Genomic DNA, 17,269 nt, shown 5'->3' with positions numbered 1-17,269 from the left:
GAGGTGCGATAAATCAACGTAGATAATTTACTGTAAAAAAAGACATGAAAGATGAGTTGAACATTCTCAAAGTGTGTTCATTTGCCCAAATATACCATTGGTTTCACTTCCAAAATATCTTTATTGGGAAGATTCTTTTAAGATATAAAACAAATTACTTTTACAAAATTTAACTTGTTTTTATAACTTCATTTTTTAGTATCATTGGTTTTTTTAAATAACTCATTTAATCTATACTCAAATATATCTTGAGTGCTTAACATGTATGCCTATTTGAGTTCGACTTGATATAATTCATCCAAGTACAAAAACTTGAATTCGTTCATTAACTATGAATTATCATACATAAGAACTATTTATATATTTGATGTCTTTGGTATAATCAGTCGGCATTAAGAGTTATAAAGATATATGTTACATTTGAATCAATCAGTATTAAGTATGTTTGGTTCATTGATATCTCTGAACCGGTTAGTAAGTCTCTTAACCATTAATGTTTCAAAATGATGTTGAACGGAAATTGTACCCCTTTATCCATTTACGTGTGTTCATAACCCTCAGTCCGCGAGTCACGCATCACCTTCTCGACCCAGCACCACCAAGAGCCAAATTAGTTCTCTTTCTAATTCAAAGCATCTTACCCAATCCAACCTCTTACTGACTCAATACTTATTCACCCATAAGTTTCCAGCCCCATAGATATATAGATTTTTTTTTGTCAATGAGATGGTAGTAGAGTTGTAAGAGAGAGACTTGGTATTCCAAGTTCGATTCCTATCCCTATCATTTAGTTTCGGCGACACCTGGTGATAATGAGAGACTAGGCGAGTGAGTAGGCGACGACCACTAGTTTGATCTCACCGCACTGTCGTCCCTTCAGTCGAGTCTTCACAGGCTTCTGCCCTAGGCGAAGTTCCTCATCTCAAAGACGAGTGTATTCAATGTTGTGAATTTCACCAGTAGCCTATTCGGATGATTCATCGGTTGCTAAAGAAAAAATATATGTATTTTTTTTTGTTTTTTTTTTTTGTATAAAGTAGAGGCAACCTCCTTTTCCGGTAACCAAGACCCTCCCCCACAATAACAAATGTTCACTCTTAAAATGGGCCTGACATGTCCCCCCCATCTCTCTCTCTCCTCCAATCCTCTCTCTCCCTCTCTCTCTCTCTCTCTCTTGATATTTTCTCTTCATCTTCTCCATTTCATCTCTACACCTGAATAAAAAAAAAACTTTCAAATCACCAACACACACACACACATATACATACACATAATATCTCTAACTTCAACTACTTCAATGTTTTAATCTCATCGATCCGTTGAAACTGTAGATACACACACACAGATTCGTTTCGTATATCGATTCGTATATCAATTCGTATATAACAAACACCTCAGAAGATGCTAGATCTTAATCTCAACTTTGTTAACGAAGACGAAACGCCGTCGTTTCGTGACGTAGAAGAATCTGGAACCTCAAACTCCTCCGTCGTGAATGCCGAAGGTTTCAATTCCAGTAATGCCGGCGACGGCGACGGCAACGGCGACGGAGATGAAGATACTGAGAGCATATCCTGCTTCAATTTCGACATATTGAAGGTCGGAGATACAAGTGCAAACAATGAAATTGAGGAGAATCGGAACCGAGTTGTGACTCAGTCCGAGTTCCTGACTCAGAGTTTGTTTCCGGTGAGTCAAGGAGGCGAGTCAGGGATGGTTAGTCAGGCTAACACGTTGTTGTTGTGTCCTGGAGGTAATGAATTGCAGGAGATGAGATTGGTACAGCTGGATGTACAACCGCAGAAGCCGAACGTACAACCGGCTGGTAAGAAGAGCAGGAGAGGACCTAGGTCAAGGAGTTCACAGTACAGAGGTGTTACTTTTTATAGGAGGACTGGTAGATGGGAGTCTCACATATGGTTAGTTAGTTAGTTGTTTATATATATATGTATATGTATATATAATATAAATTCCTATATATATATATATATGATTATTTATGTACTTTTGTTATTTGATGCAGGGATTGTGGGAAACAAGTTTATTTAGGTATGCTATTTTTAGTATGAGATTACTATTTTTGGAAGTTTGTGATTAATTGTAGTGTTGGATTGTGTGTTTATATATATATAGGTGGATTTGATACTGCTCATGCTGCAGCTAGGTATGAATTGATGATTAGTAATTTTTGCTAATTTTAGTATATGTTTGCTCTTTGTTGTTTGTAAACATTTGGTTATTTGTTTGTGGTTTTCAGAGCTTATGATCGCGCTGCGATCAAGTTTCGTGGCGTTGACGCTGATATTAATTTTAGTATAAATGACTATGAGGAGGATATGAAGCAGGTTTGGAGTTTTAACTGATGGTTTGTGATTTGTTTGATTTGATTTGATTGATTCTTTGTGTTTGATTTGTTTTCGTTTTCGTTGGACTTTGGAGTAGATGCCTAACTTTTCGAAAGAAGAATTTGTGCATATACTAAGACGACAAAGCACTGGATTCGCGAGGGGAAGCTCGAAATACAGAGGGGTGACGTTGCACAAATGCGGCAGGTGGGAAGCGCGGATGGGACAGTTTCTTGGCAAAAAGTGAGGATTTGGTGATTATGTTTGTTTTATTAATGCATTGTATGTGTTAAGTTCTAATGACTATAAAGAAACTTGTGGTGGATGTCAATTTGAAAAAAAAAAAAAAAGAAAAGAATGTTGGAGACCTAATTTTCATCATGGAGATTCCAATGCTTGCATTGCAGGTATATGTATCTTGGGCTATTCGACAGCGAAGCAGATGCTGCAAGGTCTTTAAGATCATAAAATTACATATTCAATTCCCAATTTCACACCTTCATACTGAATTTCATTCTTTTTTAACCTAATATTTGCAATTCGCAACGTCAATTTGGTATATCATCTAACAATCTCTCTTTCGTGACAACTAGGGCTTATGACAAGGCAGCGATCGAGTGTAACGGAAGAGAAGCCGTGACCAACTTCGAACCCCGTTCTTACGAAGGAAACACACTTCCTGCAATTCATCATGGTAACTTTTGTCCGCCATGATCATTGTATGTGATGTTGACTTATGCAAGTTTATTATAAAGTTTCTTTTACCATGTGATGCAGAAAATGATCACAACCTGAATTTAAGCTTGGGAATTTCGACCCCTTCGCATGGAGCGGGCTCAAGTAGAACTGACAATGTAGAGCAAGTCCATTTGAATTACATGCATGATCCTAGGAGATTACAGGTAAATAATAATCCAAAACATATCCTTTTGGGCTCTATTACATATTTATATGGGAAAATCACGAAAATGGACATTTGACTGGTCAAAATTATTAAAATGAGCATGCTTCGCGTCTGTGGTAGCCTCAGTCCTTCGAGATTGTGTTTGTGGTTGCCTCATGAATCCTAGTGAATAGAAAGTTGACACATGTCATCATCAACTTTTTTTACTTCTCCACCATGATTTGTAAAGAGCGTAACTTTTTCATACGTTAATATTTTTTTTTTAAAAAGTTTACACCAAATTAAGGAGAATTTTATTATCTTTAATTTGGTGCATTTTTTTATAAAAAATAATTATCGTATGAAAAAGTTATGATCGTTTAAAAATCGTGGTAAAAAGAAAAAAAATGGACGCAGAAACCCATGGCACAATCTCTGACGCAAAACTTGCATTTATCCCGTGTTTGCGTTTCCCCCAGACGCAAACACAAACGATGTTAATTTTCGTAAATTTGTTTGTTCAAAAAAGGTCATTTTCGTGATTTTCCTTGTTTATATTTTATATTGTGACATTGCCTCCAAATTGAATAAACATTTGAATACATATACTCTATTTTGTGATATTATGACAGTTGGAGAACCCTGTTTCAAGCACAGTAGGCATGACAGCTCTTAAAGGGCTACCCATAAGTTCAGGACACTCTTCATCTTGGAGTGGTGTATACCCAACCTTCGTCCCTAACTACGAGGTAAATTCTTTTATAATTTTGTATATAACATAACTTATGGCCTCTAAAGACCGAATCTTGTTCGGTTATTTCATTTTGCTACACATAACACGTTGATAGGGTTGGCATATCGTGTCAACCTGACCTGTTAAGACACGAACCCGAAACAGGTAAATACAAACACGACACGAAATCTTATCGTGTCAGATTTTCCAAACACGAACCTGATAATAAATAGGTTACATGATATGACATGTTAAGACACGGAAAAATTACCAGCGTATCTTATCATATGACCTTTTAAGACAAGAACACGACCTTTCATTAAATATATATAAACTTTACTTCCAGGTATTTTTTTTTATTTAAAATTAGAAGCCCCACATTTTTTTTATTTAATATTATGAACGTGTCATTAACAGGTTTACAACAGGTATTTAACTTGTTAAGACACGAAATTAAACAGGTCTTAACGTGTCAACCTGCTATAGATACGAAACATGTTAAGGTTAAACGTACATGAAACCTGTTAACTTCCTGTAGGTTCGTGTCGTGTAGAAATTGTCAGCCCTGCACGTTGATAATCGTAGCATCTGTAAATCATGTGTTACAAAATTTAACATGAGTGATTCATTTTTAGGGAAGTGCAACAAGTAGCAAGACCATCGCAGTGTCGCCGCAAGGACCACCATACTGGGGGTATCAAATGCACAGTCTCAACCACTTCCCCGCAGCATCATCAGGATTCGCAGCTCCAGCAGCCACTTCTGGCAGCCACCACTCAAGAGATACCATTTCAATGGCACCTCACAGCATCCATTTTTCTCCGCCTACAGCCGCCACAAGCTCCTCCCAATACTATTACCAGATAAGGCCGCCGCCACCACCACCTCCACCCTAACTTTGTCTAAAAAAACATTGTTGATATTGACTTATTGGCTGATTGCTTCATATAGTAATATTGTTACAGCAGCAGGACTGCCTAATTATTCATAGATGTGTGTGTAAGAATCATTGAGGTATGGTACCAGTATGTTTCTAAAGAATATCATGGTAATAAATAGTATCAACTACATATATAATAAATGTTAACATAATACGAGATTGTTTGATCCTCAACTACGGAAGGGCCGGTCCAAAAATTCAGGTGCTCTATTCGAGCCCGAAAAAATGTGCCCTTCGGTCTTAACAAAATGGATAATGTGACCCCTTTTTTTGCCGCTCATGGTTCTTGTCATTACTGTATTTTAAACTAAAATGGATATTGAGCTAATACCTAATGAGCTTTAGTTAAAAATTTTGAGCTAATACCTAACCGAGCCTCAAATCAAGCGAGCATTTTTCGAGCAGTAAATATTCCGAGCGAGCGTCGAGCGATTTGGACAACCGTGTCGCCCCATTTAAAATTGCTGAGATAGACACTGACAATGTTTGGTCTCAAGTTTTTATGTCTTTAAAAAACATGCACATTTCGTGACATAATATTTATCTTATGAATTACAATGTTGTGGACGACGAGGCGATGATCATATTGCACGAACAAATACGTTGAGAGTAGACGATCGACTTAGGGTAACAATATAAAACATTGAGGCGATGAGCAGCCTATCGTTTACCGGTTTAGGGTTTAACTTTTAAATTTGATATTAATTTTTTATTGGCGTGGTTGGGCTAGTATGTATAGACATAGTTGTAAATTTGTATATAGCAGACCAAAATCTAATAGAGTGGTATATATAAAACTATAAATTTAATTTATATTTGTGTATATACATGTTTATATATGTATATGTATATATATATACTAACTAAAAATAATAATTCGAGCCGAACCAAGCCGAGCGGACCTTTGCTCATGCTTGGCTCGTTTACAACCGAACGTCAAATCGAACAAGCATTTTCCGAATGAGCGTCGAGCGAGCGACGAGCGACGTTCGATTTGAACGGCCCTAGTTATATATATGGTTTTTTTATATATGCCCTCAGAAGACACATGTCGTGGTCGGTGGTCCTCCCCGCCCACCCCCGTGCCTCCCATAAAAAAACTAAAACTTATTAGCACATGTCTTAAAAAAGTAGTATTAAGACTACATCGTTGTAATATAAAAATGGCGGATGTATTGGTATAATTGGTGTAATAAGTATGTTGGCTTATGACGGGAAGAAGATGTCATGCTATACTCGATTGTTTTTAACAACTACGAGAACCCATCATAAGTTCCACATCCACACCAACAATAAATACAAATGTAATGTAGTAATTGTTGATCAATAGTAATAGATCTACATTATTTTTATTTCACTTTGTTGTAAAACACTATATTGACTAAAGATAAGAGCATACGTAACGATGGATCTCAAAAGCTTCTCATAAACGCGTCTAATCATTTGACACGTTAACAACAAAATCAGTCCTTAGTCACGGACATGAACATCAAAAACGTCCCATAGTCATGGTAGGATTGGATGAGCCTCCTTCATATGCCATGTCACCCATCTATAAGGTAAAAAGTATCCGTTGTGAATCGTCTAATACTATCTTAATTGAAATTAATTGATTTATCTTTGCCATCAACTTCTTTTTGTATACGATTATCATACATTATACAAGCAATTGCATCCTAAACACAATAGAATAAAAAGAGCACTAAATTATAAAACATATATATTACGTACGCGTATCGTGGTCACGTGTTACAAAGTTTATACCTGAGATGAACGAATGATATACTAGCATAAGCATATACACGATCAAGATCTTATGCATGTGAGCATGTCATGGCTACAAGTGCGAAGTATGATGTTACTATGAATGTATAATATGTTTTAATGTTATCAATATCGTTTTAGTATAACTGGATTTAATTAAGAACAAATGAGAAATCATAATAAAAGGTTTGATAGGAATTACAAGTTATGGAGTACACATTTATTCTACACTTTTATGATTTTAAGGAAAAATACAATTTTATTCTATATATGAATTAGAAAAACAACAGAAAATATAACGGTATTGTAAAAAGTATTCTCATAAGATTGGTGGAGAATATGGTAAAGTGGGTAAGAACAAGTAATATGCTACCTCCTTTTGACCCAATTATTGTTAGGTTATTGGCCAATGCACATTTGAAAAAAGGTGTTTAATGCCATTATGGTCAAGTTGATGGTTTATTGGAGAGGGTTATGCCACGCCTAAAAGCCAAAGGCTCTCATGTCATGGTCCCATTAAATTAAATTTATTTTTATCATAACTTGACTTTTTTAAATCTATTTCGCTTATGTTTTAAGACTATTAAAAAACACACCTACCACCCCTACGCTTTTTTTAAGGAGGAAAAAAGTTTCATAAATAACTAACAAGAAGCTAGCAAAGGAAATGAAGTGTCTAATTTACCCTTTGTTTAGACTATTAAAAGTTTCATAAATAACTACAAAGGCTACATGTTATAAAAATACAAAGAGAGGCTACCGAAATTTCTAATCAATATTTGGTTACAGTATAGTTAACCTTGTGTTTTAAGAGTAAAGAAGTCCAATATGACTAGCACTGCCTAGCGATGAGGACCACTACCGGTCCGTCAATGCCTTCCCATCACTTTTTTGTTCCATATAATTGAGACGGTTCGTCGGGTCACGTGTTACGGTTTGTAACGAGCTGAGTTCAAGCTCAACTTTCAGTTTGGTTGAGTATTGCAAGCCGTGTCGAGCAAGCTCATTTAAAATTCATGCCAAGCTCGAGCTAACCCTCACTTAGCTTGTTGGATCGTGAACAACCCTAATGATTAGCCCCCCTTAAATAGGACGCTATAAACTTTCACAACTCTCTTTGCATCTCTTCTTGTAGACTAAAACGGTATATTGCAATATTTCACAAATTTTTTATCAAACTCTTTTAGTATTCAATATTTATTAAAATTTATAACTATATTTAATTTTAATGATTATTATTATTTTTTTTGAACGGCAAATCTTTCTCCTACACATTATACCATTTATTTAAATGACACTCCATCTCCATATTCGAACTTGCGACTTCCCTTTAAAAGACATATGCCTCTATCAAATGGGGTAACTCACGTTGACAATTTTGATGAATATTTGATTAACTTCATGATTTCAGTTGATTGTCTATGTTTTTATTGAACTTTGTTGACTTTTTCTAAATATATTTTTTAATATTGTAATAAAAAGGCTAAGTATTTTGAATTTTTGATGAAACTATCACTACTACATAACCAATCTTGTTTTTTGGGTTTGGCGTTATAAACAAAATTTACCTTTCAACAAAAAAAAACTACATAATCAATCTCTTTTAAGATATCCTTTAGTTCATTACTAATCAACTAACGGTTCATCAAGTCATATTTGTTTGTTTCTTTCTTTTTTGTTATGGTTTATTGTTAAAAAAAATCTGTTTTGACAAGTCTGCTTTCCATCCCCACTCCACTGACGAAAATCCTCGATCCACCACTGTCTACTGGCACTTTTGATTAACGCTTCTAGGCGATGGATCGATGTCAGGCAAAACGCGTAAATAGTAATGAAAAGGAATACATGGAGATAAAGAGGTTAAAGCATTTTAGTTAATTGAGGGAACACGGAGGCCTCCTTAATTTTGTATATGGTTGGATGGTTGACTTTAATGTATTATATCTGACCCTAGCTATAAACATTTATAAATGTAACACTAATTATTTTGTATAAAAATGAAAGAGGAAACAAATAATTTAATTTAAGAGAAATAATGCAAAATTAAAAGTTTTGGTGAAATTTTAAGATTTAAAATCATATGAGCAAAAAGTGGAATTTCAAATCTTAAAGAGACGAAAGTACGAAACGTTTGTTAACCTAAGTAGCCAACCTTAAATATCGAGGACAGTGACGGCTGTGGATTTTTTTTAAAAACAGCCAGAGCTTAAATTTTTAAGTCTTATGAATTTTTGTATCCATAAATTACCTATTATAAATTATCAACACTTTGTTGCATAATTAGGGGTGTAAACAAGCCAAAAAGCTCGAGAGCTACTCGTTATTGACTCGGTTAAAACCTCGAACAAGCCGAGCTTTAACAAGCCCGAGCTCGAGCCTGTAATAGAGCTCGTTTAGTTATCGAGCCCGAGCCCGAGCTCGAGCCTGTAGTAGATGTAGTATATATATAATACACACACATATTATGACCCCCCAGTTAAAAGTTTCTAGTTCCGCCACTACAACTAATTAACTATAATAAATTACCGAATTTGACCCACGCATCACTTCGTTTGTCATTAACTTTTATTTATTTCATTTCGAAACAATATACAACATTTTGATTGACCAAAAAAATAATTCAATTGTTCACTAGGGGTAGCCATAAATGTCTTTTTGTTCGAGTGAGATTGTTACTAGCTATGAAAATGAAAGTTAGTAGTTTCATTTGTCACATTGTCTATATGATTTATTGAACATTATTGGTCAATGGCGCAGTTTGTTGCTCATTTACTTGCTATCTTTATGTAATTTGCCCTATTGATTGGGAAAAAAAAATCCTTTTAATGAAAAAAAAATTTAAAATTAATGCAATCAATTTGGCATTCAATATTCAAGATTTTAATCGAATGGGACAGAAAGTTCTACATGAACGAGAGTGCATTTCGCGTAAAACACTGAAGGGGTATGGTCCCAAAAAGTCGCGCAAACCTCATAACAGGTTGCACGTCAGACCATACTCCTTAGCATAACAACTTCATAATAACAACCTCGCGCAGCTCACATCACATTATGACTTACCCCCGCGCGAGGAAGAGCACATAATAAACTCAGATAGCAACACTTAGCATAAAAACAATGGTATAAGTGAGCACACTAGCCCCGCGCGGGTTAGTTGCCATCAAACAAAATCCTCTCCATAGGAAGACGCGCTGTTACCTACAGAGGTACACAGGATACAAGTGGCAGTAAAAAGAGCCAATGAACGTCCAGCAGGCTCTGTTCAATCGTGCGCCACGATCTTCTGACGATAAGTACACAAGGACGCCTACATGGCACCAATCAAGAGACGGGGACAACTGTCCCACGATCTCCACTTGTCTGCTGATGACAGAAGGGACAACAAGGCCGACAACAATGACACGTGGCTCCAATCAAGGTGCGCCAGCGCCGACGAGCATCTAGAAGCCACTAAGCAGTCGAGGCCAGCAAGGCAAAGAGCATATTCGTTGTTGTCCGTTTCTGGCCCAAGGCCCATCAGCCCACAACCTCTTACACCTCTCCGGCTATAAATAGAGACCTTCATTCCTCAGGTTATTGATTCTATCCTCTCGGCTCTTACTCTTAACTACCTAATTACTCTCAAAGCAGTCGCTTATTCTCACGCCGGAGCCCGGTTAAGAGGGAAACCCCCACATTCCCCTCTTAACGAGTAACGGTGTTCTGTTTTGCAGGTTGATTAACCAGTCGGAGCTCAAATACCTAAAAGAAGATTAACCCCTATGATAGGAACATAAACCCACCTAATTAATACCTTAATTAGATCACTGTTTCTTCATTGGCGCCCACCGATTTTTTCTATAACCACCCTCATCTTCTTTATTTGAGCCTTTGACATCTTTTCATCCTTCGACTATGACTGGTCAAGGAATCTTTCCAGAGTTCGGCTTCGGAGCCAACTCTAACACGGCCTTGGGTGAAGGAGTCCAAAACCTCCAAGCCCAAGTCGAAGAAATAGGTGAAGTCGAGATCACCAACACGGGGGGTCAGCGCGGGAGCGTTACCCGTATCACACAAGTGGTCACCCCAGGAAACGGAGAGGGACCTTCGAACACAGCGCCACCTCAAAATGTATCTGCATTACTTGGCTTACCAGATGGCGAAACCCCAGCCTCGTGGTATGCCAAGAACATCGCCACTATCAATGCAGCATACCAATCGCTCATCGCGCAGCAGGCAGTTTTGACGGCAGAACCGTCCTTGGTCACCCCTCCGAGTCAGGGGATGCGCCAAATGCCACCACCAGCCAATATACAAGGCAGAACCAACAGGCCTCCCCCTACAAGACGTTTAAGCGTACAAGACACGCGCGATACAAGAGGGGAAACGGATAGTTACTATGAATATCCGTCGAACCTTCAACGAGGCCCTGTTCACAGCCGGCTCACACCGCGCAACATGAACAATGAATGGGAAGATCCTACATGGGAAGGTGATGAAGAGTCATCAGTCTTTAATCGTTTACCAAAAAACCATGAGTACTACAAGCCAAGACAACACATTGGCTATACAGAAGAGGCTGAACGAGATTTCCGCCTGGCATACAGACCAGCGGAAGCTGCGGAACACTCCAAGTTTATCCCGAAAATTGCACTCGCACCACTCTCACGAGAGAAGCTACCCCCAACCGTTGGGAAATTCAATGGGTTGACTGACCCAGACGACCACGTCAGAACATTCACGAGTGTGGGCTGCATGGGGGGTTGGAACATGCCCATGTGGTGCCACCTGTTCATTCAAACTCTTACCGGAGCGGCTCGCGCCTGGTTTGACAGCCTTCCGCCCGGAAAGATTAAGTCATGGACAGACTTCAAGACACAATTCTTAAGCTATTTTAGCCAACAACGTCGCTATCAGCGTGATACGGCGGAAGTAGAAGATATATGGCGAAGGGATGGTGAAGGTCTGGAGGACTTCATCACGCGTTTCAACAAAGAATGTTTAGAGATTGGCGGCGTCAGTGAGCAACTCATGCGCTGCCACTTCAAGAAGGCTATACGCTGTGATAGCCTCATTAGAACCATCACAGGCAAAGATGGGATGCCAAAAGAGTGGGATAAGCTGATGGAAGCAGCGAAGATCGTCGCGCAAACCGAGGAATCCCTTGCTGGAGGAAAGGGTTATTACTCCGAAGATCGATTCTCAAGAGCGAACGAGAGGCCGCGCGACAACAATAACAAGCGCAACAAGTACAAGAGTCATGACTGGAAGTCTGAGAGACCCAGAGGCCGCGACGACAGGCCACGTTACAGAGAAGATGCGCGAGAAACGATTGACCGAATCGGTTACAAGAAAGCAGTCAGAGACGAGAATCGTGACAAACACTGGACTCCGCTCACAAAAACTCCAAAGGAGGTATTGATGACGGAGAATGTCGATTTCAAGGCGCCAAGGCCAATGACAAACAAGAAAGGGCAAGACCCTAACTTGTACTGCGATTTTCACAAAGATTCAGGACACCTAACCGACGACTGTTACAGCTTGCGCCAAGAAATCGAGAGAGCGCTCAAAAGCGGCAAACTAAGCCATTTAGTGAAGAATGTGCGCAAGGACACCCGTCAGCTTCAACGTCACGATGAAGGTAGCCACAAAAAGGTGAGACGGCTAGAGACTCACATGGTCAACGGACCAAGATACACCGCGAGAGAAAAAGGCAAACGGCCCTACGAGCCTTCTTGGCAAGAACAGCAAGTCATATTCCCAGTAGTGCGCGGCGGTCCTCGCGCCACACGACCCGTCGTCATTACTGGTATAATTGGTCACTATGAAACAGAATACATCTTCATCGACCCAGGAAGCACAGCCGACATCATCTACGAACAATGTTTCAATCAGCTGGATGAAGAGGATAAAGCGCGACTCGAACCTGTCGATTATCCTTTGTCTGGATTTTGCAACGAAATGGTTTTTCCTCTCGGACAGATCAGTTTCCCTGTCACGCTCTCTGACGGGAAACATTCAAGAACAACAAATGTGAACTTTATGGTAATGCCAGTGAAATCAAGGCATGATGTGCTTCTTGGGAGGGAAACACAAGGCGAGCTAAACATGGTGACGTCAACGCCTCATTCTGCAATAGGTTTCCCAACCAAAACAGGAGTAGCAATCATATACGCCAAGAAGGAAGTAATGTCAACTGACGAGCTGCGCCCAACAAAGGCGGCAAAGGTCTCTACGACTGAGCCGGAGAAATGGGTTTTAAACCGAAAATACCCCGAGCAGACCGTGACAATTGGCCACGCCATTTCGTCTAACATCAGAACACGTCTAAAGCAACTGCTGTTTCGAAACATGGATATATTTGCCTGGACGCCGGCAGACATGACCGGTGTCCCGCGCAACATCACCGAGCATTGCTTAAACACGTACCCATCTGTCGAGCCAAAGGTCCAAAGAAGGCGCAGCCTAGGGGCAGACAAGACAAAAGCAATGAACGAGCAGGTATGCGAGCTGCTTAAAGCCGGGATCTTGCGAGAAGTAAGATATCAGAGTTGGGTGGCGAACCCTGTGATGGTCGAAAAATCAAATGGCGGATGGCGCATGTGCGTAGACTACACTGATCTCAACAAGGCATGCCCAAAGGATTGCTATTCCTTGCCTGAGATCGATAAAAAAATTGATTCTCTCGCGCCATACCTATGGAAGTGCTTTCTGGATTGCTATAAAGGATACCATCAAGTGCAGATGAAGCTAGAAGATGAAGACAAGACAGCATTCAGAACAGACCTTGGAATCTTCTGCTACACAAAGATGCCTTTTGGTCTGAAGAACGCAGGCGCGACTTATCAACGCTTGATGGACAAAACCTTCGCAGGTGACATCGGAAAGCACATTGAGGTTTATATCGATGATCTAGTGGTGAAAAGTCCCGAGGAGGACCAAATGTTAAAAGACATCGAAAAAACGTTCAACTCATTGCGCAGCGTAAATATGAAGCTAAATCCAGCCAAGTGTTCCTTTGGCATGGAAGAAGGGAAGTTTCTGGGCTTCATTGTCACAAACGGCGGTTTCAAGGTGAATCCAGAGAAGGTACAAGCTATAGAACGAATGCCCTCACCAAGAAACATCAAGGAAATGCAACGACTAGCCGGCCGGCTGGCCGCGCTAAATCGTTTTCTCTCCAATCACGCCGCAAAGTCGTATCCCTTCATTAGCACGTTGCGCAATTGCGTAAAGAAGCAAGAGTTCAAATGGACCCCGGAAGCCGAAACAGCTTTTCAACAAATGAAAGCGTGTCTGATCGAACTCCCTACGCTGACGGCACCGTTTGAAAAAGAGCCCCTTGTGCTGTACTTGTCCTCCTCGGATAAGGCAGTAGGATCAGTATTGTTGGTAGACAGGAATGGCGTGCAAACCCCGATCTATTACGTCAGCAGGGTACTCACAGACCCAGAAACAAGATATTCCACAATGGAAAAGCTGGTTCTTGCGCTACTACACGCCTCCCGAAGATTGCGCCGATACTTCACAGGCCATGTGATAACTGTGCTTACCAACTTCCACATTGGCACTATACTTCAGAAGCCTGAGACATCAGGCAGGTTGGCAAAATGGGCCATTGAACTGGGCGGCCATAACATCTTGTATAGGCCGCGCCCAGCCATTAAGGGGCAAGTCCTCGCCGACTTCATCACAGAAGTGCCGGCTGATAAAATCAAGGAATGCGAGATGATAGAGACTCCCAAGGAAAACACAACAGAGGAGACTTGGATGCTTTACACTGACGGGGCATCAAATGAAGATGGCGCGGGAGCAGGTTTACGTCTAGTAAGCCCAGAAAAGCACGAGTTTACTTACGCCATTAAGCTCGACTTCAAAAACACCAACAATGAAGCTGAGTACGAGGCTTTTCTGGCAGGCTTACGCCTCGCCATCAAGATGGGAGCAAAAAACTTGCGCGCACATGTTGATTCACTCCTGATAGCCAGTCAAGTGAATGGCATATACGACGCGAAGGGAGAAGTCATGGCTTTATATCTAGAACAAGCGAAAGAATTGCTCCAACAATTCAAAACCCACGAAGTCATACATATCAATCGCTCAGAAAACAAGCCCGCAGATGCCCTGAGCAAACTCGCCTCGACTTCCTTTCAACATCTCGCCAAGGATGTAAGGATAGAGGTACTCAAGAACCCGTCAGTATTGCTGCGACAGGTGAATGTGATCGAAACAGGGCAAACATCGTGGATGACCCCCATCATCCAATACTTGCAAGAAGGGGTGCTTCCCGAAAACAAAGCGGAAGCAAGAAAGATTCAAAACAAAGCCCTACAATACGAAATGAATGGCGGTATCCTGTACCGAAAATCCTTCCTGGGACCACTACTACGTTGCGTGGACCCCCAGGATGCAAATTATCTGATAAGGGAAATCCATGAGGGGATTTGTGGCATTCACTCCGGACCACAGATGGTTGTCGCAAAGATCATGAGCGCCGGTTACTACTGGCCGGGTATGCATGTCGATGCAATGAAGGAGATCCGCAAGTGTGACTCTTGCCAGAGGCACGCTCCAAAAACGCTGCGCCCTAAAAATGATCTTATCCCCGTGTCCACCGCATGGCCCTTTCAACAATGGGGAATTGACATGGTGGGACCCTTCCCGGATGCTCCCGGCGCCGTAAAGTTCATCATAGTAGCTGTCGACTACTTCACAAAGTGGGTAGAAGCCAAAGCCCTTGCATCCACCACAGCTATGATTGTGCGCAAATTCATATGGGAGCACATCATATGCAGATTTGGCCTCCCGCTCAAGATTGTGACAGACAATGGCACCAACTTTGCTTCGGACGATCTTAAGAACTGGATGAAGGAGATGAACATTGAACACACTTTCACCTCCGTTGCGCACCCACAAGGCAACGGACAAGTAGAAAGTGTGAACAAATGCATCGTCGAAGGGATAAAGGCCAGATTAGGAACAAGGCGGCGCGGATGGGTTGATGAGCTCCCAAGCATTTTATGGGCTCATCGGACCATGCCAAAGACAAGTACCGGCGAAACCCCTTTCAGCCTGGTCTATGGCTCAGAGGCGGTAATCCCAGCGGAGATTGGCCTGCCATCGCCACGCATGACAACGGTCAACACGGTTGACAATGAAGCAGAAAGGCGCCTAGACTTGGACCTGTTAGAAGAAAGACGCGAAATCGCGAGAATCAGAGAGGCCAAGTACAAAACCCAGCTGGAAAGGTACTACAACACAAGGGTTCGCATTTGTACCTTCAATCCAGGGGAGTACGTCTTTCGCGACAACGAAGCATCAAATGCGGAACGCCCAGGGAAATTGGCACCTAAATGGGAAGGCCCATATCTGATTCATGAGGTCCTGGGCAAAGGGGCCTACAAATTGCGCACCCTAGATGGCCACATCTTACCAAGAACTTGGAATGCGCAACAATTGCGCAAATGCTATATGTAATCTTTTCGGCCTTGCGCCATTTTTCAATTCGCTACGCCGGCTACGAGCCATTGGCAAATATGTATGAGGGCCTAAGAGCCAACTTCTGACTTGAATGAAAACATACGACATGTTTTTTCTATTACATTTTTTCGTTACAAATGCATGTTAAACTTTTGATTAGCGCGAAAACACTACAGCATTTCAAGACGGTTCAAACCACCTCCAAGGTCCTCCGCAAACAAAGCGCGAGACCGGACGATCACCTAAATACTTACAAAACGCTTCCATTTATTCGAGCTAATTTAGTATAAAGTTTTATAACAATGCAATAATTGCAACGGAAAAAACAAAATGTTTCATTAACAACTTGCGCAACCGCGCAGCATCATACATAAGAATATTCAAAGAAATTACAAAGGCACAAATGCCTACCAACTAACTACTCAACAAACTCTCCTACTCTTCGCGACGATCATCACCATCATCTCCGTCATCTTCACCATCATCATCGTTGCCATCATCATCACCATCACCGCCATCATCACCAGCTGGCTCTTCGTCGGACAACTCGACGGTAACCGGTGGATCGAGGATTGCCTTAAGACGCTGGCACCAGTCGTCTTTCTTTAACGATTCGACAACCAACTCCATGATAGGCAAGGAGAGGTTGTCATAGGAATTTTCAGCACTTGCCAGCGCAGCATCGGCACGTTCTGTTACTGAGCAATGGCTTGTGTCAAATTCTTGCCCAACCATTTGCTCAACATGATCAGCACACTCCAGGTAGCCTCCTCGGTGACCCACCGCACGCGCCGCATCTGTCAGAGCCGCCACGGCGCGATCTAGCTCGTTCGCATTCAGGATGGAGTTGGCAACCTTCAACAAAAGATAAGCATTAAAGAAAAAACTCTTCAAATCAACTTAAGAAAAAAGCACAAGGCACTTACCAACACTACTCCACGAGTGCGCATCCACTCCGCTTCTGAGACAAGTGTATCGACGATACCTTGAGCCTCAGAGTAGTTGGTTTGAGCCACATTCAGCGCGGCAGTGCTCACAGCACGCGCCTCCTCAGCATCAGCAGCCTTGACCTTCTCAGCCTCAAGGTCAATCTCCAAGGACTCGCATCTGTCGATTTGCTCATTCAAGCGACGTTTGAGTTCCGC

General features: G+C 41.2%; 2 protein-coding genes across 3 annotated transcripts; both read left to right on the top strand.

Moving 5' to 3' along the window:
- Positions 1–1,138: 1,138 nt before the first annotated feature.
- LOC110873329 (APETALA2-like protein 2) lies at positions 1,139–5,002 on the top strand. 2 transcript variants are annotated; one of them, XM_022122260.2, is made up of 10 exons: positions 1,139–1,919; positions 2,024–2,049; positions 2,134–2,164; positions 2,258–2,345; positions 2,443–2,588; positions 2,753–2,797; positions 2,939–3,039; positions 3,123–3,247; positions 3,861–3,977; positions 4,597–5,002. In XM_022122260.2, the coding sequence occupies exons 1-10, from the start codon at positions 1,402–1,404 to the stop codon at positions 4,855–4,857; spliced, it is 1,458 nt and encodes a 485-aa protein (XP_021977952.1). In that variant the 5' UTR covers positions 1,139–1,401; the 3' UTR covers positions 4,858–5,002. The 2 variants fall into 2 exon arrangements, with proteins under 2 accessions (XP_021977952.1, XP_021977953.1); XM_022122261.2 differs by lacking the exon at positions 2,753–2,797 and having other exon boundaries at positions 1,146–1,919.
- A 6,742-nt stretch (positions 5,003–11,744) lies between these two features.
- LOC118481005 lies at positions 11,745–13,500 on the top strand. The gene is made up of 3 exons (XM_035976069.1): positions 11,745–12,018; positions 12,160–12,872; positions 13,480–13,500. The coding sequence occupies exons 1-3, from the start codon at positions 11,745–11,747 to the stop codon at positions 13,498–13,500; spliced, it is 1,008 nt and encodes a 335-aa protein (XP_035831962.1).
- The last annotated feature ends 3,769 nt before the right edge of the window (positions 13,501–17,269 follow it).

The sequence above is a fragment of the Helianthus annuus genome, chromosome 8 (genome assembly GCF_002127325.2).
Source record: "Helianthus annuus cultivar XRQ/B chromosome 8, HanXRQr2.0-SUNRISE, whole genome shotgun sequence".
Lineage (NCBI taxonomy): Eukaryota > Viridiplantae > Streptophyta > Magnoliopsida > Asterales > Asteraceae > Helianthus > Helianthus annuus.
Note: the sequence above shows the minus strand (reverse complement) of the source record. Positions and strands in the feature narration are given on the sequence as shown.